Genomic DNA, 27748 nt, shown 5'->3' with positions numbered 1-27748 from the left:
TTCCCCTCTTAGGTGACTCTTGTGAGAGGAGAAGCAGCTTTCACACAGGAGTCCGCTACTGATCTGTGGCAGTTTACCACAAACACAACATTTATCCATTATTTTGATTTCAAATCCAAACATTGTCACTGAAAATGCTTTTTCAGCATGTTTAAACACAATAAATATAAGCAACACATTATTCAATGCTTTTTACTTTTGCATTTACTTCTAGATTTATATATTAAGTTGCTCAAGCAAGTGGCAAAACATTTTTCTTTTCTTACGTTATCATAAACTTACGATTGACAGAAATAGTCAGCTCTACTGCCTTTCCTTTTGCATTGAAATCTTTATTGCAAGCAATCCTGCGGTTCATAAAGAACTTTGTTTTCCTACCTCCAGGAGTGCCATCTATTATTGCCTTGTTTATCTAAAAGTGCTCTTTCCCTTTAAACCTAGTCAAAAAGCCATATACGTTGACTGTGAAACACAGTAGACTTTACTAATATGCATTTATGGTGCAATTACTAAATTTTCGTGTCAATCCATGTTCATATTTACTGCAAACAATGCACTGTTACTTTAATTCAGCGCTTGCAGTGCAGCAAAAATAGACTCGGTGTGGAAACGATCTCTGCACTGCTGCAGACGCACCGCTCCTGGAATGCACTGCCGGGCCGCAACCGTGTGCAGTGTGCACGCTTTATTAATCTTTTAACATGAGCGCGGAAAAAATACGCAACACATTCACACTGCAAAGGGAGAAATGTGAACCTGGCATTATGTGTGTGCGCTGCGAGTGTGCATGAGCGCACAGTCTCCAGGAGAGTGCGCGAGCGCTGAATGGTTAAACACTGGCAAGAATTAAAAAGTAATGCAATTTATAAACTTTAGTGACAATGTGACACTACCTCTGTTGTGCAAGTGACAATTCCTGTGTCAACTGTGCAGCGTGCAGCTCGCTTATAGTGCAGACGCGATGTGGTGATTTGAAGACATTTGCATATTTTGAGAGAGCGCGCACGCTGATTTACTCACGCTGTTTGTGAAATTACGTCTCACACAAGGTTTTCAAATTACTTTATAAGTTATTTAATTAAGAAATATGAAGGTGAGTACCTCACCTTCAGCATTATAATTATTTCACCCCCGCCGGACAGAGACTGAGACGGTACCGCTGCATGTCGTGTCAAACCTTCTCACGGCTGTGAAATGTTGTTCTTTTGAACTTTATATTCAAAGAAAAAAAAGTATTTTGTATTATGTTTGCCTTTCTAATACTAATAATATAAAAGCAATCGTTCTAATACTTTTTTGTATACCTTTTAATTCCTTTGTGTTAACAGTTCTTCTGTTAACAGTTAACACTTCTATCCGCATTAGACGTGACAGAAAACAATGAAGAGGGAGAATCTGAGGGCTGTGAAGCGCAGACGGGCTAGAGCGTAAAGACCGTCCTGCCAAAAGCGACGGAGAGCGTGGCAGGGTGACCGGCCTGTCTGTCTGCACCTCTCGCCCTCTCGGTGCCGTCCTTGCATTGACATCGGCAGACACAAACAGCTCCTTAATATTCCCCCGCAGTCCCCTTGTCTCATCCCGTCAGTGTCCTGCTGTCCTCCTGACCGCGTGGACAAAAGAGACGGAACGTTCCGGGTGGAGGACATGAATCATTATGCTTCCTCTTTCCGGGACCTCTCGCATGTCCATTGATTCTACCGACTTAATTGGCTTTATTAGCCAAGACGGGAAGCCGGTGAGGAGCTTCTGCACCGTCTTCGTCTGCACCCCCCTCTCCTCCTCCATCCTTCCACCCAGTCCTCCTCGGGAGATACCCTGTGTAATTGTTTTCCCTCTATCTTCTATGTCATTGTCGGATAGGTCCAGGGGGATTATTAGTAACCCTGGGTCCTTCAATAATTCATCCTAAGCTATTTATACACAAATGGAGAGTCCTTTAAACTCTTCCTCAGTGAGCTTATCTTCTGTTCAGATGGAAAGGGAGAGCGAGAGGGAGAGAGAGAATCCAAAGAGATTGTAAAGGGTGCAGAGAGCAAGTGAGAAAGCGAGAGAAAGAGAGCGATGTGTACCTCTTTTCAGTTGAGACACAATAACCTTTTTCTCCAGTGTTTTCAAGTTTCAAGGTGACGCTGGCGTACTCTCTCCCTTCTCGCCTGCCAACCCAACAAAAGTGCCATCCCGGGAATACGCTCGCTCACACAACGCTCATTAATGGCTTCTAATCTGCCAGCTTTTCTACCCATTTAACACAATTAAGACGTTTACTAAAGCTAATATGGATCGGCAATCAACTCCAAGGACATGCCAAACGCACGTAATAGGACTGGTAAACAGATAATGTTTTATCAAATGCGTGCTCGACATCACTTCCAATGCGAGCGCGGCCCAGACAGGAAGTCGGGCTGACTCTCTGCAGGAAACAAAGCATTATGGCTCCTCTCCTAAAATCCGGCACATGCACACAGACACACGCTGCGCAGGCCCTCGCGGCTGCTTCACGCTGATACCCATGTTCCTCACTCTTTTAAAAAGAGGACAGCTAAGCTGCTCAGGGTGAGGAGGCCCACGGTGGAAAGCGTTTCTACAATCCTCAAAACTCGTAATATTTATCCGTTTGGCAGAGGAACCCAATGCTATCTTTCTCTCCTTGAATAAGTAGGACTGCAGAGCTTAAATTTCATGTCTTTTTTTGTGAATTTAATGCCCTTGGGCAGGGCATCCGAGGTAGTGAAACAGCATGCAACTACACGTGGGCATGACATGAGAGTAGTTTGCATAGACTAGATCATTTACCTACTAAAAACTGCATTTTTAGTCAGTTATAGTTATCAGTGTCATCAAAGCCTGGGACATTCTTACAAAGCCATAATGTTCCATGTAGAACTATAATATAGCCTGCTATCTCCAGACAGAATATGTCTGAATCGACAGGGGGTCTCAAGGGAAAACAGAGTCATGAATCGAAACTAATGAAAGATGCTTTGTTAGAAAAGAAACAAAGCAAAAGTACACTGTGTTTATGGCAATTTCTTGATGAAGAATCTAATATCTATGCCAATAAAATTGCAAAAATAATATTTCCCAACAGAATCAAAAATTGATTATTATTTAAAAGAAATTAATATAAATTTTAACTTCTAATTTAAGTTAACTTAAAACGATCTTCACATTAACCCATTATAATAAATGTTATATTTTATTTAGCTACCTCTGCCCTTCAGCAAGTAGGAAATATACAGAAATTGAATAAAGTAATCACTAAATTCAAATTTAAACAATTTGACAGCCCTACCAGTAACACATTCTTTTTGGAGGCTCTTAAAAAGTGGACTTATGAAATGTCTATTTTATCCATTTAGATGAATGGGAATGCCAAAAATTCTGAACCCTGCGAGAATAAACAAAAGAGCTCTTTTTTAGCGCCACCCTGGTGGACCCCACTGGCAGTGCATCTTGAAAGGGGAAGGATTGGGCAGTAGATTCACTTGAGATTATGATTTAAAACCTCTGTTAATAAGCTTTGCCATGCTGTGAATGGGCTGGTGGGGTGAGGAAAGGGTGATCTCTGGGGCCATTAAATTGCAAATGAGTGATGATGTGCTAGAGAGGCTCCCCCCAGATCACCAGCCACTGCTGCAGACATAAGGGCCTCTCATACACCTCAGCCAACACCAGGCCCAGCTGGGTCCACTGGATGCACAGCCAAAAGCTGCACAGGGTGTCTAGTCTCCCTACACGTCCTCTTTCCAGTCTATGCTTCAAGCTGAAAGTTACTACCCTGAAAGTCATACAAACTCACACTGTATATTCAAAATAAATCCACATCCCCAAAACAAACTAAATTTTAATTAATCAGGCTGGCCTGTGAGAATACAACAACAAATGCACACATACAAAACCGCACTGTCAGAACCGCACGGGTGCAGGTGGGCTCATTTTTAGCTCTGGACTGACTGTGACCCTGCATTATAAGTTCATTCTCTGTCCGAGGCCATGATGGCCACAAAATAGTGCTTAAATCTTTAAAAAACGCCACCTATAAATTACTGCAAAGGACAGCAGGGTTAAAGCTTGGTGTGGAAACTGGCCAAGAGCCATCAATCTGTGGTGAGGGTGACATCTGTCTCAGGGACTCTCCTGTTCTCTCTTTCTCCCCGCTCCCTTACTCTTTTATCCAGCCCCCCTTCCTCACCATCCATTTTTATTGTGCTGTCTCGTGCTTTCTTGCAAATGAAAGATCCCCCCACTAAACCCAAACATATTATCCTGAAGATCCTTGAGTTTAGTCCCAGCAGCATTCATCTGACCTCCACTCTCTTTCTCTCAAAAAAACAAGAACAAAAAACAATAAAGCCATAACTTGTTCATATATTCGCCTAATTCCCAAAACAAACCTTAAAAGATGCCTGCAATTGTCCAGCTCTCTCACCTCCATTTGAAAAGCAAACTCCATGCACTTTTAATTCGTGGGATGAAATGAGAAGTGCGAGAACCTAACAAGTTGGGTCCTTTTTTTTTTTCAGCCACTCTGATGGCGGTGGATTAATGAGAAGGTTTGAACTGACCCTGAACTCCATAACACTGAATTTTTTTTAGTTCCTGATAGACTGAAAACAGGCAAAACAACAACTTTTTTTTATTTCTAAACAGCCTGCAAGATTTCCTAAGGTCTGTTTTAGCCATTTTAACCTTACGTTAACGGTCTTTCAGGTACCATAGCTTTAAGTACAGCTGGGCGATAAATAATATCGAGATTGCAATAAAATGTATGTCTAACGACGATAAGCTCTGAGCATTTTTACTCCATATGGATTAATCTAACAGCCAATCACACAGCAGAAATAAACATATTAAGCCTGCATGTTCTGTGTGTCTCTGTGTGTAGCATAGTTTCATCTACTACACAAACTCTCACAGTGTTTTCAGGAGTCCACATGAACTTCATCTCCAGAGCTGATCTAGAGTTCACTTCACAAGCTTTTCACTGCTTCATTTGAGAAAAACTACTGTCAAATACACACTGAAATACAAAGGTCTTAATACAACCCGCTAAAATAAAAGTATGTTTTACTTATTTACAGAAATATATTACTATTGTATACTAAAATGTACTTCTCAATGTAAAAATAATAATATTCTTATTTTTAAGGAATATAATACAACCAAGACATTCTTTCATCCATATTTTGATTTATACAGTTCTGTTTTGCAGCATATTATTTGACAAAATAATTGTTTTGTTGTAAATTAAGTTATATTTTAATTTGCATTACATTTTAAAAGATTGATTAAATTGTTAAAGTTTTATTAATTCACTTCATTAGACACCATTTTTGATGATAAACTTGTATGAAATCATAAGACACAGAATCCAGAAAAAAAATTAAATGGAAAACACAGAACGTAGGGAAAAATAATTGAATTTCAGCCATATTGTGTGATATGGCAAAAAAAATATTGTGATAATATTTTTGGCTATATCACCCAGCCCTAGCAAAAGCTGTAAAAAAACCCAAAAAAAAACGCATAGACAAAAAGGCTCAGTCCGGTTGGTCTTTAAACATCTTAAGTCGAAAGCATTGCAGACCAATAAATATCATGACATTAAAATCCTATTTACATGCAATAACACTGAGTGGGAAAATCACTAATGAGGATTTATTTGTTAACAATGCCTCAATAAAAAAAATCGTAGTCCCCTATGAATAACAAATAGACTGTTTCAGTAGACGTCAAGCTAATTATAATCTCATAATGGTTTAATAGGGGGTTGTTCCAAAATCATTACGTGTTTTTCTTAGGGTACGTGAGCATCATCAAATCACTTCTGTATCAAACAACACTATGACTCTAAACCACAAGAAAACTAGAAATACACAGCTTATTTTAAATGCTACACATATACACTTACGCATGTACTGCGTATATGCCGCATGCATAAACATTGCAATCTCCACGTGCTGGAGTCGCCGGTATCATATCACCATCTCGATCTGCAGACAAAGCATATGCTCCACCCTCACATATCCCACAATGCCCTCCTGCTTCTCTAGAAACGACTAGTTTCCACACATCCTCTGTTTTATATCAAACCCTGCAGGATAAATCTCAATACAGCTCAGCACAAGATGGTACATTAGCACAGGTATGAGAACACCTTGTGTCTGCACAGACGTACTCTGTGGCAAGTTCTCCAAATAATAAAAAATACAGACGGATGGTTGTTCTGACATGTAGCTCACAAAACAGCAGTTCTCAATGCACTGTTGTTTCTGTCAAAAAGAAAAGACTAATTATGCTTAATATAGCTAATATATTTGACTATTCAATATGACAAAAACAAATGTTGGTTCAGTCTTGTATAATAAGATGAGAAAATATAATAAACGCCAGCTGAAACCAAGTACCAGGATGTTTTTAGTTACCACATACACTAAATACAATAAATACACACGCAGGCTGTTGTTTACACGGAAATGGTGGTTGAGTGTTGAATAAAATAAAGAACCATTACGGCCCCGTAACTCTACCACACTGTGTGTGCACTCATGCTATCACTGACCCACGGAATATTGTTTCATCTGTTCATCGCAGGATTTTATTTGCATTTCTGTACATGCACTGCAGGAAGCAGTAGTATTTAGTTTTGTATGTTGGATGAGTCTATAAGTTTAACAGATATTTATTTGTGTGGGAATGTGCTCAGGAGTACATCTCACAGCCTGGCCCACATGTCTGTGAAAGAGATTTTCACAGGATTGGGACAAACATGATTTACAAAGTTACAACAAGTAACAACAAAAAAAATACAATCAATCTATCAATAAAAAATAAAAACGTTGAAATTTTTTTTTGTAAAGCTAAAATGGGTTTTATTTAAAAAGTGCCATTATCAAAAAGGACATACTGAAAATTGCACATAATTATGGTAGATATACTGTATATAGGATTTCATTTGATTCCAGGTCTTCTTAAAGAAAATGATATCACTAGACAAACACATTAAACACCCAAGAAGATATTTTTTAAATTGGCCTTTCCAAGGGAAAGACGGGACTAGGACAAAACCAAACATACGCAAACAAAACCAAACAAAGCAAAGCAAAGAAGTGCATGTCACTCTTGCCCTTAGATGTCCAACATCTGGCTAATGTTTTCAGCTACCAGTTTTACTCTCAACTCACATTTCTGCAGATCTTTCCTTAAATTCAATGATAAAATGCAAAAAAAGGCTGCATGTCTAAACCTGCTCACAGCCAAACAACCAACAGCCAGTCTAACAACCAGGTTTATTGTCGTTTTACAGCTTCAGTGTAGCCCAATTTACAAACTACTATAAAAAAGACAGAGGGATGATTAACAGTACACAGCCCCTTCATTCCTTTCCAAAATAGTTTGCTCTCTTTTTCTCCTTCCTTGTGTTCGTCTACACCAAAAAGTAATTAAAATGTTGCTTGCTTAAATCAGTCCATATAATGAAAATTATCCAAGTTATTACCTAGGCTTTTGTCTGCTTTTAGTTCTCTACCTAACCATTCTCTGCACACCCTGATAATTAATGGAATTTGAATACAGCATCATTAGACTAACAAATAGGCAACGCTTCACATAATCAGAAAAAAAGAATTTAAAATTATGTAAAGGGCTCAGACAAAAAGAGCATGCAGGTGTATTTTTAACAAGATGGATGCTGCGCAGATTCTCAGAACGCATCAGGTACGATGAATTAAAAAAATCATTAAATGTTAAATTACACTGACAATGTGGTTGGTGTTATATTTATATTTTGCTCACAGAGAAGAAAAGTGAAAACAGTTTCTGGAGGAGAAAATAAGCAATCATGGGTCTAAATAGGTTATTGCCTAAAAAAGCTATAATACCTATAATACCTATAATACCCCAGACTTATGCTACCTGCATGCTTCCCTCTTTGTTCATGGGCAAACACCGAATTTGAACCAATCACCAAATCACTCTAGAGCCACAGGAAATCATGTCAGCGCTGATTAGCTACTGACTGTTCTGAGCTGTGACGTCAAATGCAGCAAACAAGAAAAAATTGCCATTTCATGATGCCCATTTGCCCATTTCATGATTTTAAGAGCCTATATAATGAAATCTATATAATCTAGTTAAATATACAAATATGACATTATATTAATATTTTCTGTTTTAAAAAAATAGTCAAAAAATTGGCTGTATTTTGGGCACACTACCTAGACAGCAGTCCACATATCACTCCTAAACCCTTTAAATATTTAACACACACCCCCCCCCCCAATAACACTTAGATGATGCAACTATAGTTTGAAAACAGAAACTATTAATTTAGCTAGAGTTGTTGTCAGAACACTGCAAGTCTTCGGAGCTTCTCAAATCAAAATTGTGATTCACAGGCAGGGTGAGAGAAAACCAGCATGCCGCAGAGGGGGGTGTGGCCTCGGGCTTTTCATCGGCGCAGTTTATATGAAATTACAGCTAAACCTTATAAAACTTTTAAGACAGAACCCAGTTTAGCCCTGCCTTGCTCTTCGAGTACCGCTATTTAAGTATATGAAAACACAACAAGGCCATTACGCTGGACATAAAGCTTGCAGGATAAAATTTTAGGAAGCCTGCAAAAGCTACGCAGCATAGCGTATTTGCATAGTTTTCAATTTAGAAACTAAATGGCCTCCGCCAAACGCCATTACTTTCACTTTAAAACTTCCCATGGCCTAACGCAGCATAGCTATCTGACAGAGAGTTATGGTAGATACATATGAAATTCATGAGATGAGTGTTCTGGGATTAGCTGTTGCACATAAACAAGTCTCCAAGCGGTCCGAACGACTGAAAGAACGGAGATGAGTTTCAAAATGTCTCGAGGTGTGAGAAAATGGTTACATTTTGGCCCAATTCAGACAGCACAACAGGGTCACACTAGTCAATAAAGGCCACTGCAAGGTTAGGACTGCCAGACAGGACCTCTATCATGTAGAACTCCAAACCTGCGGCCAACACATGCAGCTTTTCCTTTTCCCTCTTTTTCATCAGCAAGTCATCGCTCACCTTCAGTAACTATCTTTTTTCTTAATGGCCGACCTCTGTGGCGATCGCCTCAAATAACACTGGACAAAAACAGTTCCGCCACCCTGCTACTGTCTGCCTGAAAAATGGGCCTGCTGTCATGGATGCATATTTACATGCATGTTCGTGTGGCCACTGCTACTTATATTCAGTGCAGACGACCTCCGCGATGACATGTCGACTCGCTTATAAACAAAACCGTCGCATCGATCATGTGGCGCAGAAACCGCACTCAAACGGGAGCTTGTTGACACTTTCTCGGCAGGGATGAGGGATCGGAGACTAGAGGCTTGAGAGGATTTGGGATGGGCCGAGGCTCGGAACATCTGCAGATCCAAACGAGCTAGAGAGGAAAAAAAGAGAAACGCTGTGTGTGCAGATGATGCAACAGCAATGCAATAGTGAGTCCAGGACGCGAGCTGAATTAACACCCAGCCACAGGAGGAAAAACCCAGTGTTTCTCTTTCTCCGGCAAGGACATCCAATTGTCTTTTGGAAAAATCCTGCCCAGAAACTCAGGTTTAGGTTGCCCAGAAACAGAATTTTCTTCCCCGTTAACACAATCTCTCGATAACACATCACCCCAATGGAAAACATTCCTACTCGTACATTTTTCAAGGAGGGCTTGTTTGGACATTCGAAACACGACTGTCTAGAAAATAAAGACCACCTTGGACATGGTTATTTTGACGTTAGGAATCTTAATCAACTTAATCTTCACTTCTCAAACACAGCTAGCTGTGAGCTGCAGCTAATCAAGACACTAAAGATGCTAACTGTCCCAACTGCAGACTCTGTGGGCTGGGAGAGACAATAATTCATAGCGGCAATCTCCCCTACGCTAAAAGGCGTGCAAGGAGAAGACTTTACGGTCCGCAGCATGTTTCCTGTAGCTGCTGGTGACCGGTACAAATGGCCTCTATTAGCTGTGCTGAGTCACGCCGAGCAGCCAAATGAAAGTGCTGGAGGACTCAAGAACTCAGGCCTGCCCCACGTACCCGGTTTTCTCCATCCAACTCTTTCACTGTCGACTTCTATTACTCAGTTTAAAGCCAAATCCCATTCCGGTGCTAAACTCTCTGTTAGTCCGTTTTCATCCATCTTTTTGTTTTGTTTCTCCTCTTTCTACCACTCTCTTTTTCAATCCATCACTCTACCGATCGCCGTCCTTTAGCCAGTTTTGCAGCATTCGCCTCTTTCTCACTTTCTCTCGAGAGACAGGAGTCTAAAGACTAGATAACTGATGTACAGAATCATTACTTTGGCTGCTCAGGCATGAGGATGAATGGAGCCCCCTCCACTCAATGTCTCATTAGAGTCCACACGTAAAATGCATAGTGCTTTATTTAGTCATTGCTCCAGATGCATATCCAGCATGGCTAAATCAAATGTATGCCCGCATGGCACGTCTGCATATCAAAAACAGAGCACAAACATAGACCATATGCATGAGAATAATGACTATCAAAAATAGACGGCGTGAATTCAGCAGCACAGTACGAAAACACAGTGTCTCCTCCTACGTGCTTCTTTATAGCATCAAACGTGTTCCCTCTCCACCTACACTCACCACAACTTCAAACGCTCACGCTTCTCAACGATGGTCGCTTCTGGTGTTTACCTATACGATGCAGGATCGTTTTTTTAATGATTTTAGAATCTGCTGAAAATGAGAGAGAAACTAAAACTGCACCGCTAGCAATTAAAAGTTCACTCAAAAAATTTTTAATCCAATTCATCATTTACTCACATTAATTTTGTTCCAAATCTATAGGACTTTCTTTCTTCAGAGGAACATACAAGGAAAATGTTGGGATCCAAACAACATTGACTTTCATACATTTCTCAAAATAGTTCCACAGAAGACATACAATAAGAAGGTGAGTAAATAATGACAGAATTATTATTTTGTGTCTGGATGTGATCTCGACAGTCTGGCTCGCCAAACTGCCCCAGTCTGTCATGCCAACATCTAACCAATCATCTGCAAGAAGCAGAAACCGACTTTAAGTGACACCAATATTTGCAGTGAAAAGCTTGAGGTTCTGCCTTTTCCGTTATCCTAAGACCCCAACAGAGATCTGCAGACCTGCTCTGAGGACCTCATCTCAGCATGGAGTGTAATGGTAAATCTTGAACGATGTGTGTGGGAGGGTAAGTGAGTGAATAAATGGATGACAAAACCCCTTCCAGCCTGTGAATGGAAAGAGAAATCGCATGATTGGGAGAGGAGAGATGGCGGAGACATGCAGCAGGCTGGATGAGGTGATAACGTGTGAAAAGAGGAAGTGGGTGGAGGTGGAGACGGATGAAGTGCCAAGATGGAGAACTTCCTATAATGATGAAAACAAGACAATGCGATCATGTTAATGACCAAGGAGGGCAGACAACTGTAGGACTAGAGTATTTATCTAGCTTTAACAAATAATAATTTGTTTGGGAGGCACTGTCAGAAAAAATACTTTTAGGGAAAGCTTGGTAGCTTTTAGCTCATCACTGGTGCAGATCCTTTGAAGTCACCATGAAATCAAAATTGAATTTTTTTTTAATATGACATATTGCAGTGTTTATTTTAAATGATTTATCTGTGCACACCATAATTTTAAATTCATGTGCCCTTATAGTCTTATATCAAAAACATTAATGTTCCTTTCCCCTCGCAACAACATGTCTTCTGTGATGACGTACGTGTACACCGGCACGAGGACGAGACAATAATCCCTCCAATCCAGCAAGCTGTCACTCTGATGTGAGATCACAGCAATTAGCAAACAATGATCCAATCAATTCTCAGTGGACAAAAATAAGTCCTACCCATTTTTTTCTCATTCTGAGAAGCTGTTACACTCAGATATATGTCAGAAGAGGGGGAAAAGACGACTGCAAATTCTTTTTCATGCTGACTTTAAAGGAACAGTTCAACCAAAAACGAAAATTCTGTAATCATTTACTCACACTCATGTCGTTCCAAATCTACATGACTTTCTTTCTTCTGTGGAACTCAAAATAACTTTTGGGTCCTTTTTTTATGGAAGAAAAAACACTGAGACAAAATATATTTTTTTACGTTTGACAGAAAAAATGCATGCAGTTTTGGAACAACATGAGGATAAATAAAAGATGACAATTTGAATTTTAGGTGAACTATCCCTTTAAGGATACATATTAGCACTGTTTAAGGGTACTGTCCCAGTGACAAGCGATTATAAATTTACTACTTTTTCTCAAAGTGAAGGAAAAGGTCAGTTTTACAAAACAGCATATTAAGTTCTTGAAGCAACGAGAGCTCCAGAGCGGACAGGCCTCAGCGTACTCCAGGGTACGGAGAGAACGGCACTGCTGCCAAAGGGAAATGGATTTTGAGAGACACTGACGCCAATGCTTATGTTGTGGAGAGGGAGTGAATGAGTACCCAAACTCAGTTACAACTAGGGATGTAACGATTACCGGTTTTACGATAAATCACGATAAAATGCCCTGACGGTTAGTATTACCGTTTAAAATTTAATTATCATCAAAACCGTGTTTGATTATCGCAATTTTGAAAACTCGCGGTAAATCCTGTCCAGCCAACATCAGTCTGACGCAGAAGCAGCATGCAGTGTTGTTGTTGTTTTTTGCACAAGACGAAATGGCGGAAGGCAGTGACAACGCTCGGGAGATTTTTCAGCCATCTAAGAGGACCAAATCGGTGGTCTGGTCGTATTTGGGCTTTTACAAGAGTCCTGAAGGCAATTTAATCGACGACGGTCACCCTGTCTGGAATGCAAGGTAACGTTTACCTCAATACCAAAATAAAAACTGAGACTCAAGACGGCAAGCTGCATTTGAATGAAACGAGAGAGCGCGTCCGCACCTCTGCGGTGGTACAAGAGACATGGGGCGACTTCCAAACAGAAGTGAGCAACACTATGCCCTACTCCCTTCGAAGGGTAGAGCCCTTAAAGTGTGTTCTTTGAAGGGTGCAGGGTATTACGGTCTCGTATAAGCGTTTGGAACTCCCTTGGCGAAGGGAATGACTGACCAAATGTTACCTTGACAACGCTGTGCGTGCGTGCAGCATTCAGTACTCCATCAGTTGTTGCAAATAAATATTTATTATTATTATTTTATTCAAATATTGTCTAATTGTGTCTTATTTACTATTAAACGTTTTCAAACTAAACTTGCTTACACTACCGTCTTAAATCATATTTCTATCACTGACGAAAAATATGTTGTCTTACATTAAAATTGAAAAATTTAACTAGCCTAATCTATTTATGTTTGTATGTGAACTCGAAATCAACCTCAACTTCTTCTAACAAAACCGTGATAATATTGATAATCGTGATAACTTTGGTCACTAGAATCATGATATGATATTTTCATACCGTTACATCCCTAGTTACAACATGGAGCCATGCAGGCCTGACGACCACACTAGTGAATACGGGCCCTGCAGTGGGGGGATGGGTACAAAGGACCATATATTGTAGAAATGAGACAGTTCCTAGAATCAGCCGGCACGACTCCCCATAGTTCATGAGCAACATGATTAACCACCGGACGGGGAGTGCTCCAGCAGTGCTATTAATAAAAGATAACCTCCTACCCTCCCCAGACCCGCTTCTCAAAGCCACATTTTTGCTAGGCACATACAGAGGACAGCTTTGTTTACTACAACAGAGGGACTACATCCCTGGGGCTGGGGTACGCAGCTCTTCCCTCAGCTCCCAGGGATGGATGAGTAAATTAGCCACTGATGTGACCCTAAACAATCTCCTCTGGGTTGGGGATCAATTAGACAGGCCTGTAAAATAATGACACCCCTGGGAAGATGTTCCTAGGGAGACCCCCTTTGGACCCCTGGCTGAGGGCTCCAGGAATTGATCTTTCCGAACACACCACAGGTACACAGCTTCGGCAGTAATTACCACACTGCAGGAGCAGACGAGCGCACAAACAAGGCACAGTTGTGGCCAAACCTAACCGGAGACGTGAGTTGCTGCGTATGACACCAACTGGCGAGGAGAAGATAAGCAGGAGGTAATTATAGTTCAGCTGCTGTTACTGCTAGAACACACCACACTGAAATGCATTGTGCAGACTGTCATCATGAATTAATATTTTATTGTGAAGCAATAGAACAGGAACAATCATGACTACACATTCCCAATTAAGAGGTTACTGGACAGACACTTTCAGCACAAATCCTATCCTTTCTCATAATGTACTCTTTCATTGTCTTGACGGATGCCATTTACCTTTAGTTCCTGCACGATCATACTTAGACAAAAGGCTCAAGAGAATAGGCTACTTGTCTCAGATACTATATGATGCGAGTTTTTTTTTTCTTTTTTTGTGCACATAAAAAAAGAAAACTAATTGAGGGAAATGTTTACAGAAGATAGAGTACACACACATTTGTTTTTCTACTGTGGTGGAGACGGTCTATTGGCTTCTATTGTTTTAATACTGATTTAATTATATTTTCCATCTTTACAAAATCTCAGAAAAGCCTGTAGAACTCAGGCTTTTCTATTCTTGAAGATCTAGTCAGCACAATGTAGGCACGTTAATATTCAAATAAGAACGTTACAAATGCACAGCGTGCAATCTCAAAACATGACTACCAAAAATGAACAACTAAGCAAGGAAGTATGAAGAGCGTGAAACACAGAATACGATACGTGTTACCCCCCCAACCTCAAAATAGGCTCGCGTAAAAAAAAAAACCGAAGTACCGTACGCCTTCAATCGCTATCTAACAAAATTCGCTTCGTGTTGGTTACGGAACAATTCTAAATCAATACTTAACTTTCGTAGTACACCGATGAATGAACAATTCCCTAACACATTTATATATGCATTAAAAACAGCCTGTACATCCAAGCCTGTCATCCGATTTTATGATGGAAACGGAGGCAAAGCAAATCAAGACATTCTAGTGACAGGAACCGAGTGTGAAACGTACCTTTGTGCATGCCAGTGAAGCGGTCTTTCAGCACGGTGAGCTCGTAGATCTTGCCAAATTCCTCGAAGAGCGGCCGGAGCGACTTTTCACACAGAGGAAAAAGCAGTTATTAAACAGTATTTGTCCAACGTTAATATTCAAATAAGAACGTTACAAATGCACAGCGTGCAATCTCAAAACATGACTACCAAAAATGAACAACTAAGAAAGGAAGTATGAAGAGCGTGAAACACAGAATACGATACGTGTTACCCCCCAACCTCAAAATAGGCTCGCGTAAAAAAAAAACCGAAGTACCGTACGCCTTCAATCGCTATCTAACAAAATTCGCTTCGTGTTGGTTACGGAACAATTCTAAATCAATACTTAACTTTCGTAGTACACCGATGAATGAACAATTCCCTAACACATTTTATATATGCATTAAAAACAGCCAGTACATCCAAGCCTGTCATCCGATTTTATGATGGAAACGGAGGCAAAGCAAATCAAGACATTCTAGTGACAGGAACCGAGTGTGAAACGTACCTTTGTGCATGCCAGTGAAGCGGTCTTTCAGCACGGTGAGCTCGTAGATCTTGCCAAATTCCTCGAAGAGCGGCCGGAGGTCCTTCTCGTCCAGGTTGCGGGGTATCTGTCCGATGAACAGTTTGATGGCATCGTGGTCCTTCATGGGAATGGTGGCGCAGCTCGCGGGACTGTGCGTGTGGCTTATTCCGTTCACGAGCCCGTTCGTACTGGCCGCTCCTCCGTGCACCGCGGCGTCCACCTGTCCGTTCGTTAAAGTTGCCATGTTCACCGCGAGGACTTTCAGCTGCTACGCCTTCAGAAGTGTTTCAAACGACGGGATGAGACGTCCTACTCTGGTGTTCGCCGAAAATGTACAGATGCAAACACGTACCATTGAACACAAGTCAAATATCAAACGCGTTTTGGTCGTCCGGACGGAGGCGTGTTTCCTTGTACGTGCCCCTTACTACTCAATTCATTCATTCATGTAATAAAAACGAGAGGAGAGAGAGAGAGAGAGAGAGAGGGAGAGAGAGAGAGAGAGAGAGAGAGACCGACCGACCGAGAGCGTTCGCTTTACCTCCGTTCCCCTCGCCCCAGCTTCTAGCTACCCTTTTATTTTTTGCATTGAGAAGTCGGTATGGGTGTCCACCCGGTTTAAACCGACAGGGCTGTCTCAAACGCGCTCAGTGCAGTGGGGAGGAAGAGAAGAAAAAGCAGCTCCCTTTATGTCACACGACGCTCTCTCTCCCCCTCTCATCGTTATACAGGAACATGGTATGTTCCGCCGAAGGAGAGGGACTATAAATAAAGAAAATATCACATTTCGGCTTTGTACGCTGCCTTGTGAATGACGCACCTTAGACTTGTACATAGTGGCATTCAATCTGTTTATTTCCAAAAAACATGTATGCATTGTTTTTTTTCAACGCACTTTAATGCATAATGTTTCCCCCATGTGCATTTCTCAGGAAAGCATCAAAGGATTCACAAAAATTCGAGGGGATCTAATGGACAGCGCCAGTGCTGAAACACTCGGAAAGTGCAAGGGCAAAAACAGCCTTATGCATGTAACCTCGCCCGCTGTGCGGGATAAATCATTTCAATTTTATCATTATTATTATTTTTTTTACTTATCAAAGAAATACTAAAATGTATTTGTGTTTAATCGATGTCTCTTTTTAAATTTACGAGCTAGAAAGAGGGCTGTGAGCTCCTCCGCGCGGTGTGTACGGGCAGGGAGGCGATACTGTGTGTGCGTGTTCAGGAATGGGTGTGATACATATACAAATCTGTACAATATTGTTGGTTCCCAAAGAGAAACCTTTAAATCGTTCACACCCAGTGTCCATTCCAGTGAGCATCTCTTTTATCTGAGTGCTTTGTATGGTTTTGGTCAATTGGTGCCATCATAATGCATTTTTTAGATTGGATGGTACTGTGTCAATATATGAGTGCTACATATGTGGCTTAATAACCTTATTTTGGAAATAATGCAGAAACAAATATATCATAGTTTGAATGTTTATGATGTCTTAAAACAACAACAGCTTCTATATTACAATTGAAATACATTACATTTCAATATATTTTAGCTTTGCCATCACACACTATAATAATGCTTTTTCAAATTAATTACAATATAAAATTATATAAAACATTAAATTTTATAAGAAATGATGACTTCAAAATGTCACTTTTAATTCAACAAGTTACTTCCCATTTCTTTGTAATTGTAAAGTTTACTAGCAATCTCTAAGTGAAAATTACATTTTAAAATATATTCAAATGGAAAACAGTTATTTTAAATTGTAATACTATTTCACAATATTGCTATTTTTACTGCATTTTGTATCAAATAAATGGAGTCTTGGTGAGCATAATACAAACGTTTGACCCCTGCTATTTTAGATTTTCAAAAAAACAAATTCTGTAAAATTGTCCCCACAGGGTCAAAATTTACTGGTATCACTATACTTGTGGGGACGTTTGGCCCCCCATAATGTAGGAAATTCCAGGACCACACACACACAATCTGGATGTTGCTAGAGTTCAGAATCTATGCCTATTGAAATTGACATTACAAACAGCAATTAAAATCTTATCATAAAACATTTTTTTTAAATTGATTATCATTTATGGCTGCATTTAGAGTAGAATTACAGCATGGTCATATTTTCTGTGTCCCTGTAACATAATTCAAGAGTAACAGGTCAATAGCTGACAGTGGAAATTTTAAGTACTATTAGAGAGATTATTTATAGTCATATATTTTCACTTAGAGCTTACTTTTTTTGTGTCTTTGGATTTCATCAGATAAAAATGCTGTTGCGAATGATTATAGAGCATTTGCTTCAATAATAAACTCTCGTCTTTCACTGAAGCCAAAAACAAAGTGTCTCTTCAATTTAATAACATAACCCCATCAATGAACCTTCAGAGATCTGCTGTTCTTCCTGGTCAGGAAAAACAACCTTCATGTAATGAAGACTGACTGAACAGATGTAATGAAGACTGCTTGGAGGTTTGAGTGACGCCTCCAAACATCTAACCTGAGCCCTGAACACCTCTAAAATCCCACTTATCCACGATATGAACCGCTGTTGACAGTCAAAGTGTGCATGCACATGTGCAAACGTTGCATGCAAGCCTCCAATTTCCACACCAGAGCACACAACCACAGCGTTTTTCATGCTGACAATAACACACCACTGTCGAGACCAAAGCACCTGCTCATAATGATGGGAAATTGTAGGCTGCTTCAGAGTTCCTGCTGAGCACGAGGCCCACGGAGAACAACAGGTGTACATGTGTTCAGCACCAGTACAACGGCAGGTAGGAGCACTCAAGTGACCCTAAAGTGGAGGAATACAACAAGCCACTTTAGAGGAGGTCTTCTGAATGCTTTGAAAACCCCATGACGTAGCTGTTCAGAACAATGATTCTCAATTGGTTTCACTTCAAAACTCAGATTTGGCACTGGATATCAAGTGGAGAACCAACATGATACCAAATGTAACATGTTCATGCACAACAAAGGTTCTTTGATGGCATCTACAGTTCCACAAAGAACCTTTAACATCCATTGAACCTTTTCATTGCACAAAAGGTTTTCTGAAAAAAAAGGGGGGTTCATACCATGGATGTTAAAAGTGTTTCAATGAATTTCACTGTATCCTTGAGTTGGATATATGGTTCTTGGGATATTAAAAAAAGCATCAGTGCGCATGTTTTCTAAAATAAAATAAAATAAAAATAGATACATTACAATAAAAAATAAATGCAACATAAAAAAAAAGAAAAAATAGTTGTTTACGCTTACACTTTGTACAATGTGTAAGGTTTTCTATGATGTGTGATTGTAAATTCCTTTTTGGTTCTAAGTGCAACCTTTATTTTTAAGAGTTCACAATAATACAAAAAAATGCAATGCATTGCAGCATGCTATGTTTCTTAGAAGAGCGACTTAATTGCATCTTTCCAAATAAGTAATTTATAGCTCAGCAGCTCTTGTATCTACATTGCATCTCTTATCGTTTCATGTTCCAAAGGTCAACTGGGCAAATATTAAAACACCGTATAATCTTGTATGTGTTTGGCCTTAACGATGCGATTTAAAAATGTTGGATGCAGTCCAAAGTAGCATTGAAAAGGAAACGAAATACACTCCGTGGCCCTCTCTCCTACCGCACTCAAAAGGCTGTAATGGCCCGTTAATGTCATTTCGGACTGTCAGTATAACCCAGCCCAGCTGAGTCAGTCCGCTTTCTTTGGCAGGGCACTGCGCTCGGTTCTGCAAGCATACCCTTGGGGCCGCGCTGCCCGAGATCACGCCCGACTTGCCTTGAGCCATATTTTTAATACAAGGACGAAATGTGTTAGCACAAATCATTATAATTATGTTCTGTGCATAGTATCGCAACGATTATATAAGTTATGTTGCCATTATTGTTCCCTATAGTCTTTCTTTTCACCTCTCTCTCGTCCCTTTCACTGTTTTCAAGCCGGCCCAAATGAAAAGCGTCTGATGAGCACGTCCATCGTCATGATAATAATAATCATATGCAATTAACGGGTAATTTACAGACCAATTTGGTCTACAGAGGGAGCACCGTAGGTCGCTGGGAGTACGGTTGATGAACCTGGAGTGGAACCGGAATGCTCCAATCTAAATTTCAGCAGAGGAGTGGTCTCAAGAGGAGAGTCTCACATTTTCATCCTAAAATTTTATCTTGAATGAGCCTTACAATCAAATGACAATCATATTTTTTTTTGTCAAGAAATAAATAATAAATCAAAATGTTATTTTCTTCAACAGCAGGCCTGCTGCCTGTGTCGTTCTACACTTCTGCATGGCTGCTGGACAACAGTAAGCTGCTGTCCATGGTGCTGAAATATTCTCACCGAGGCACAACTAGTCAAAACCGGTCAAAAGTTTGGAAAAATTACATTTTTTTAAGTGAAGAAGTATCTTATGCTTACCAAAGGCTGCATTAGTTTGATCAAAAATACAGCAAAAATCTTAAAATGGTCATATACAGTATTATTGCAATTTACAATAATTGTTTTCTATTTGAATATATTTTAAAATGTAATTTATTTATGTGATGGCAAAACTGAATTTCCAGTAGTTTGTGGAAACCGTGATACACTACCATTCAAAAGTATGGAGTAAGTAAAAAAAAGTAATTCATATTTATTTGACAAGGATACATTAAACTGATCAAAAGTGTCAGTAAAGATATTAATAATGTTACTTTTTTATTTGAAAGGATTGCTGTTCTTTTTAAACTTTCTATTAATCAAATACTCCTGAAAGTAATGTATCACAGTTTCCACAAAAAAGTTTTGAAGCAAAACCTGTTTTCAACATTGATAATAATAAGACTCATTCATATTAATTGGGTCCCAATAATAATTGAGCATTAAATCAACATTTCTGAAGGATCATGTGACACTGAAGACTGGAGTAAAGGCTACCAAAAATGTAGCTTTGCCATCACAGGAATAAATTACATTTTAAAACATATTTAAATAGAAAATAATTATTTTAAAGTGTAAAAATATTTACTGCATTTTTGATCAAATATATGCAGCCTTGGTGAGCAATGTGACTTCTTTAAAAAATGTTAATTATTTAAAACTTTTGGCCAATAGTGTACATCGACTGACCCCTTCTAAAAATGGGTTTACTTGAAATAGATTGCTATAAAATTGTACTGAAAGTAACAAAAGCCTTTTTTGACAATTCACACTCTTTGACAATAGAGTGCACTGAAGTAACTTGTGCCCTTGGAACATTACTTTGAATCAAATCCTGTTCCGGCAGTGTAATTGTTGAGGAAGGCAAATAAACGAGTGGCAAATGAAATTCTTGCAGGGCAGCTTGCACAAATAGATTGATAATGTGTGCCAGGCGCCATAAAGTACGTTGCGGTTTTGATATTACCTGTTCTGCATATTAATGTCTCTCCTAACCTGTCCTTCATCCAGGACAAAGTTCTAAATCTCAGAAAGCCTTGAGCCTCGGAGGCGGTTCATCATCTCAGTGTAATTTAGGAGGATGAGCAGAGAAAGGGCAGAGGAGCACAGAATTCCAAAAAACCTTTGACAGAGCAGCGCTATGGAAATGACACAGAGTTCAGCTAATTGGAATATATAAATGTGAGGAAGCAGAAAGAAAATTAGACATGCGACTCAAAATCAGAAAACAACAACAACTAAGCAAGCGTATAAAAGGTGATAATTATCAGATCCACTGAGAATATCATACATGCCAGTCTGATAAACTTTACAGAAAGCCACTCTTGAATTTCATAAATTTAACAGCTATGTTGCTGAAAAGGATGTGATTTTACTGATAAGAAAAAAGCTATTTGGATCAACACCAAGGGACACATATATGGAACGAATAAAAGCATGGATTGGTGGAGTTTTTCTCTTTAATTATTGTTTACTCTAGAAGAGCTGCTTATCGTGTGAGCGGTGAGCTTTTTCTTTATTTTTTGCATCAGAGGGGAGCCGTTGGTTGTTAGTGCATTATTGAAAACAGATTAGCGCTTTACCACTTGACACAGTTGGGCATTTCTTTCAAACTTAAATCCTGAATCACAACTCTCAGCTGACTCTTGACTTCTCTACCCCGTTGTAGAAGAAAACACAGCATTGCAACAACATTATCCACATTCAGAAGACAAGCGGAGCTCTCTTTGAGGAAAAGGCCAAAATGGCAGTGACCTAAGCTACATCTTCGCATCAAGCAGCAGTGTTTGATGGACTTTTGATAAATTTATACTTCAAAAAATAAAAACAAACAAATCTGTTATCATTCACTTACCCTTTGTCTTTGTGTGCTTTTATTCTTCCATTATAATATAATATTTTATATTATAGTTTATATATACATTTTTCATATATAAAAATATACATATCCACTACTGTTCAAAAGTTTAGAGTAAGATTTTTTATTTAAAAGAAACTAAAAACTTTCATTCAGCACACACACACACACACACACACACACACACACACACACACACACACAGTCATGTGACAGTAATGTTTCAATGTTACTTGGTGGTCATAAAAGACTTACAAAAATTAACATTAATAATAATACTGATATTATTATTAATATTAACAATAATAATAATAATAACAATGTTAACAAAAATTAACAGTAAAATTAGTTAACAAAAATTAACATTAAAATTAGTACCGAACCCAAACTTTTGAATGGTTGTGTATATACACATTTATAGATAAATATAACTATAAATAAATACATACATACATAAATCAACAAACATTAATTATTTTATAAATATAAGTAGTTAGATATGACATAAATCACCAATTATAAGGATAAGTTTTTGGTTATAAGGATTTAATTTTTGGTTGTACAATCCTTTAAGAAAATGAATGAGGATTTGATTGCCTTTTGTTTTGTACTAAAAACACTTTTTTCTTTCTTATCAGTGCACATAAATGCTTCTCATGAGGCATACCTATGAATTCCATAACACATGAATTCCTTGTTACATTATTCCCACCAGGATTAGACCAAGAGAGAGGGGTTCTCACCTGTATGTGGCTTCTAACTTCTCCTCATGTCAGTCCCTTCTCTTTAATCAGTGGTTTGGAATCCTGTGACCTCTGACCCCTCGGCTGTCCCACAGCACCTGTGCCACAGGCAGACGTGTCACCTCGCTGTCATATCAGCTCCACTTCGTTCTTTACAGTGACTGTGGTGTCTGGGTGTCTGGCCCTGCAGAGCCCCTGATTGCTCCCCTGGGAAGGTGTTAGAGAGGTGGGCGAAGCCACCTGCCACTGCCCTACAGCGATGGAAGCGAGCGGAGGGCCTGGGGCTCAGCATGGCTGCTGGAAATATAACACATGGTGCAGTGCTGCCAAAGACCATTCCAATTGGGGGGGGGAGAAAGAGAAAGCAAGATGAAATGACTACACCATTGCAATGAGTGACAACAGTGGCTCCTTCGAAGTGAAAAACTGTGCCTATGGAGAGAGCAAAGTCACTCAGGACCAATTTTCCTTCTGCTAAACCAGGTGCAAGCAATTACATGAAATGATTGGACAATCAGTCAGTCTCAAATACTCCGAAGACACCATAAACTTGCTATCATGTGTTTGTGTTTCAGGTGCTGTTTCTGGGCAGCAACCACTCCAAAGGGAGAGAAAGGTGACAATGGAAAAGGCGCCGACATGCTTTATGAGGTATTTCTGTGGAAATAGCCAGCCTGTCAGCCACTACAAGAAAGCATAAACAACCTGTTGTATTTTTTAACTGTTGTATCCTTTAAAAAGACCCAGGGGGAATTTTTAAAATACTGCCGCTGAGCTAAATTACTTGGAGCCCTTTGGGGACCCTTTGTAAGAACCATATACATTCATTTTGTGTAAAGTATCCAACAGAGTACCTGGTTAAAAGGGATTTTAGGATAGAGATGGGACAATATAATCCATACAGGCGTCGATTAAGTGCAGATAAGTGTCAGCTATGTTATAGGCCCCACCAAAAAACAGATCACACTAGTATTTCAGTCATAGTATGCTTAGTACACTTCTACTATAGCTCTAGCCAGCTTTCTAGGCATTTAACGGGTACAAAAACACTAAAATTGTATCTGCAGCTATTAGTACTTCCTATTTTTATACCTTTTTCAAGACCTTTTTTATTTTATAAGACAATCTAAGCTACAAAATCAACTGTGTTCATGCAAATGCGTTAAATTAAAACATGATTCCACTGCATGAACACGTAAATACTGTGCCCAACACAGTATGAATTTTTATTTTACTGAAAGATACAAATTCATACTCTGTTGGGCACATTTAACATATTTAATATTTCTAAAAGTTAAAAAGTTTGTGGTCAGTGGTCAATAATACTTTTTAAAAATGTTCGTTAAATTGATCATAAATTACAGTAAAGACTTTTATATAACGTTATAAACATTTTTTTATTTTAAATAAATATTGTATTCAAAGAATCCCAAAAAAGTCTTAAGTATATAGTTTCTCCAAAAAATATTAGGAAGAATAATCATGTTCAACTGTGATAAATGTTTCTTGAGCAGTATATTACAATTAAAAAATATTATAAATTCAGCTTTGCCACCACAGGAATAAACTACATTTTAAAATATATTAAAATAATAACAATAATAAAAACAGTTCTTTTAAATTGTAATGCTATATCACAATATTACTGTTTTATTGTATTTTTGATCAAATAAATACAGCCTTGGTGAGCATATAAGACTTCTTAAAACAAATTAAAATAAATAAATTACAGACCCTTTTGAATGTTAGTGTATTTTATTTGACAGTTCAATAATAGTAATATATATGTAAGTATATATATTTTACCTCATTGCTGAGGAAGATAATGTAGCGATCTAACATCTATGCTATTTTATTAATAAAAGTCGCAGGGCAGCACCGACAATAAGTTTCTGTGTGTGCGCAGTGCGATCTACAATCTCCGACCTCTCTCCCTCTCACTGTGTTTATGTGCGAGTGGTGTGTGTGCGCATCAATTAAAGCTGCACATTAATATAGAACGGTGATTAAACTGACTTGGAACTACCTGTGCATTAAACTGTTTTAATGCATACCTGCCAGCCAATCAGAATCGAGTATTCAGACAGACCATGGAATAAATATATAAAACATTTTTTAAATATATTTTCATTTCAATTAATTTTGCCACTAGGGGAAAGCAACAACAACAAAATCCTAACACCTTGACAAATATAGTTTAATACTTTTAATAGCCTCTGGATATCCTGTATAAGATCAAGGATATTTATTCTATTTTGATGGGATAATAAGCATGTCAATGTGAAATTCTAAGGAAAGGTTTCAGGTTTCCACATATCCCAGTTCTGGTTTATTATACGTCTATCCAAATTTGCCTGATTGAGAGCCACCACAAAAATGATCACGGACAAAAGATCCACGTCATTTCAAAGACTACTGAAGAAACCCAGCATACTTAAAATAAAAACCACATTGTGAAACTGAATTACACAAGAATTAACATGTGGCTGAATTACACAAGAATTAACGTATCACAACAGTATACTAACATTTAATTGCAGCGTAAGAATAACAGTTTGTGATACGTTATTAATGTAACCCACACTGAGCTTATATTTAAATTTTACAGCAACTAGTCAGCAGGCTGTCTGCATCATCTGAAACACCTTTATACTATTATTCCAGTAAAATAGAATAAATATCTTTAAGTGATTTTGAGCTATTAAATGTGCATTCAGAAACTAGATTCTTTACATAGTCTTGTAAAATACTGTGGTTGGACAAATTCATTGTCTCCAGTGAAAGCATGTCAAGTGTGTGCAAGTCTTTTCAGGCGACACTACAATGTGCAATGACTCTTGCCAAGTTAATGTGGCACAAACCAGAGGAAATGAGGTCAATTAGATGTCCGACCTCACCAGGCTTCCCACACCTACACGTAAAGCACTTAAGCAGCACTACAAAGACCTCTACTGGATTACAAGAGCAAATGTTAGTGTCTGCGGACATCCAACCCATCGTCTCTGACATCTGACATGGGCCACGTCCTCGGTATTGGCACGCTCTAATCTCGCTCCGCTCCAGGGAGAACGTGGAGTAACTGCAACGCCATTATCTAATGACGGGGCTGAGATGCCGCGCTCACATGCTGTATATTTAGAACAGGCCCCAGGGTGCTCTTTAGGAGGTTAACATCCACTGACCCTGACACAACCTTCTCTCTGGCACCCTGCCCGACCCATTAGACTTGGCTTTGCTTCTTAAAAGCATTGTTAGAAAGAGCCAGACGTCAAGCAAGCATACCTGGATGAGTCGTGGAGGGACACAAATCCATATTTCCATTATAGAGAGCCTGTAAACTGCACAGACAGAAGACAAAGCATTACTTAACATCAGTGTGCTGTGGCGCCAAAAAAAAAGCATGTTTTAAAATGGTGGGCATGATGAACTATTTATGACATGATGGCTTCTCTCATGAATATTAATTAGGAGGTCATGCTGACATAAACTTTGTGGGTTGCCCAAACACATATGCTAATTAATATTCTTTGATAAGTCTTTGTCATAGTAGGATCTGTATACTTCCTGTCTGGTGAAGATATGCAGAGTTGTTTGGCCTCACTGATGCTGATGACTTGGTACAGAAATGAAATATCAGACAAGCTTTACGATCAAATATTTTTCAAATTTAGGGTCAAATTACAATTTTAAATAAAATATACAAAATCATTAAACGCTTTAATAATTATAAACATTATATCAAGAAAAATGCCTGCATTTAAAATTTTGGTAGTAAAAGTAAGAATTTTTTTTTATGTTTTTAAAAATAAGTTTCCAGTTCTCACCAAGGCTGCATTTATTTGATCAAAAATACAACAAAAACAGTAACACTGTGAAATATTATTACAATTTAAAACAATTGGTTTTTTAGTTAATATATTTTAAAATTAAAAAAAAATTCAAAGCTGAACTTTCAGCAGTCATTACTCACATGATCCTTCAGAAATTATTCTAATTCATTCATTAATATTCTAATTGACATTCCATTTCTTATTATTATCAATGATGAAAACAGTTGTGCTGGTTAAATGTTTTGTGGAAATTAATGCATTTTTTTTTCAGGGTTCTTTGATGAATAAAAATGTCAAAAGAACAGCATTTTTAATTATTTTTGTAAAAATGCAAAAGTCGCATTCACAATTTAAAAGTCACATTTGATCAATTTAATGCATCTTTACTGAATAAAATAATTAATTTGTGGGAGAAAAGTGTATGGGGAAGAATATGACCATATTTTTAATGCAATACATAACAGTTAAAGTGTGTAACATAACTAGTTTTGATATACACAATCCCATTTGTCCACACATGGCAATAGTACTGCTTTGAAAGGTTACAAACTGGATGAGATAACACAGTTGCCCATGGACAACTCAAATTAAGAACAACAAAGTATTAAAAAACAAGTCCAGCGAAATCAGCAGTCCTCTTTTATCTTTTCTGGACCACAAGACTACACCAAACCATTTTAACCAACCAATCAGCCAACTACAGCTAACTCATTTGTGACAGTGTAACCCTGAATGTTCGACTAAGTTCAGTTGAGTTCATTGGCCCCCCCAGTTATGGTGCTCTTGATGATGAGCCTTTATGTGTGTGTGTGTGTGTGTCAGGATAGCAAGTGACAGCGAACAGCGTGCTCCCAAAGCCCCTCCTCTCACTCCACCCATCCATCCGTCACAGCCATGATCTTTAGCTTCATTAGCATGAGAATGGGGAATGATGAGATATCTTGCATCGAATGCCAGCCGCCCAGGAGACGGCAGCGAAGTGCTGCCCGCCCCTGATACACGCACATAGAGAGAGTGCCACAAGACTCATTTTAAAGAAATAGTTGCAACTGGTTTGGACTCTGTCGTCTTAAGTCACCGCAAGTAGTTCAAAGAGTGGCCCTACTAACTTTCACTTCTGTTAGAGGATCTTCTGACTTTTTGATGTATGCAAAGAAGATAGTAGATGTTTATAAAATGATAAGAAATGTTCAAAGAGGCAAACACTTCTTGCTTCTGATGCTAAATGTATAGTTTTTAATATATACAGTACTATATATATATAAAAAAAAAAAAAAAATATATATATATATATATATAT

General features: G+C 38.7%; 1 protein-coding gene across 4 annotated transcripts in view; it reads right to left on the bottom strand.

Annotated features, from left to right (window-relative positions):
* Positions 1-16215, bottom strand: part of LOC107584536 (CUGBP Elav-like family member 4) — an 81794-nt gene extending 65579 nt beyond the window's left edge. For all 4 annotated transcript variants that reach the window (XM_016271183.1, XM_016271184.1, XM_016271186.1 and 1 more), the window contains exons 1-2: positions 15603-16215; positions 15026-15074 (exon numbers count right to left, since the gene is read on the bottom strand). In XM_016271183.1, coding sequence (XP_016126669.1) covers positions 15026-15074; positions 15603-15818 — 265 coding nt within the window. In that variant the 5' untranslated portion in view covers positions 15819-16215. The remainder of the gene's footprint in view (positions 1-15025; positions 15075-15602) is intronic.
* Positions 16216-27748: the final 11533 nt, after the last annotated feature.

Source organism: Sinocyclocheilus grahami, unplaced genomic scaffold (genome assembly GCF_001515645.1).
Source record: "Sinocyclocheilus grahami isolate Dianchi unplaced genomic scaffold, SAMN03320097.WGS_v1.1 scaffold61.1, whole genome shotgun sequence".
Classification (NCBI taxonomy): domain Eukaryota; kingdom Metazoa; phylum Chordata; class Actinopteri; order Cypriniformes; family Cyprinidae; genus Sinocyclocheilus; species Sinocyclocheilus grahami.
This window is presented reverse-complemented; position numbering and strand designations above follow the sequence as displayed.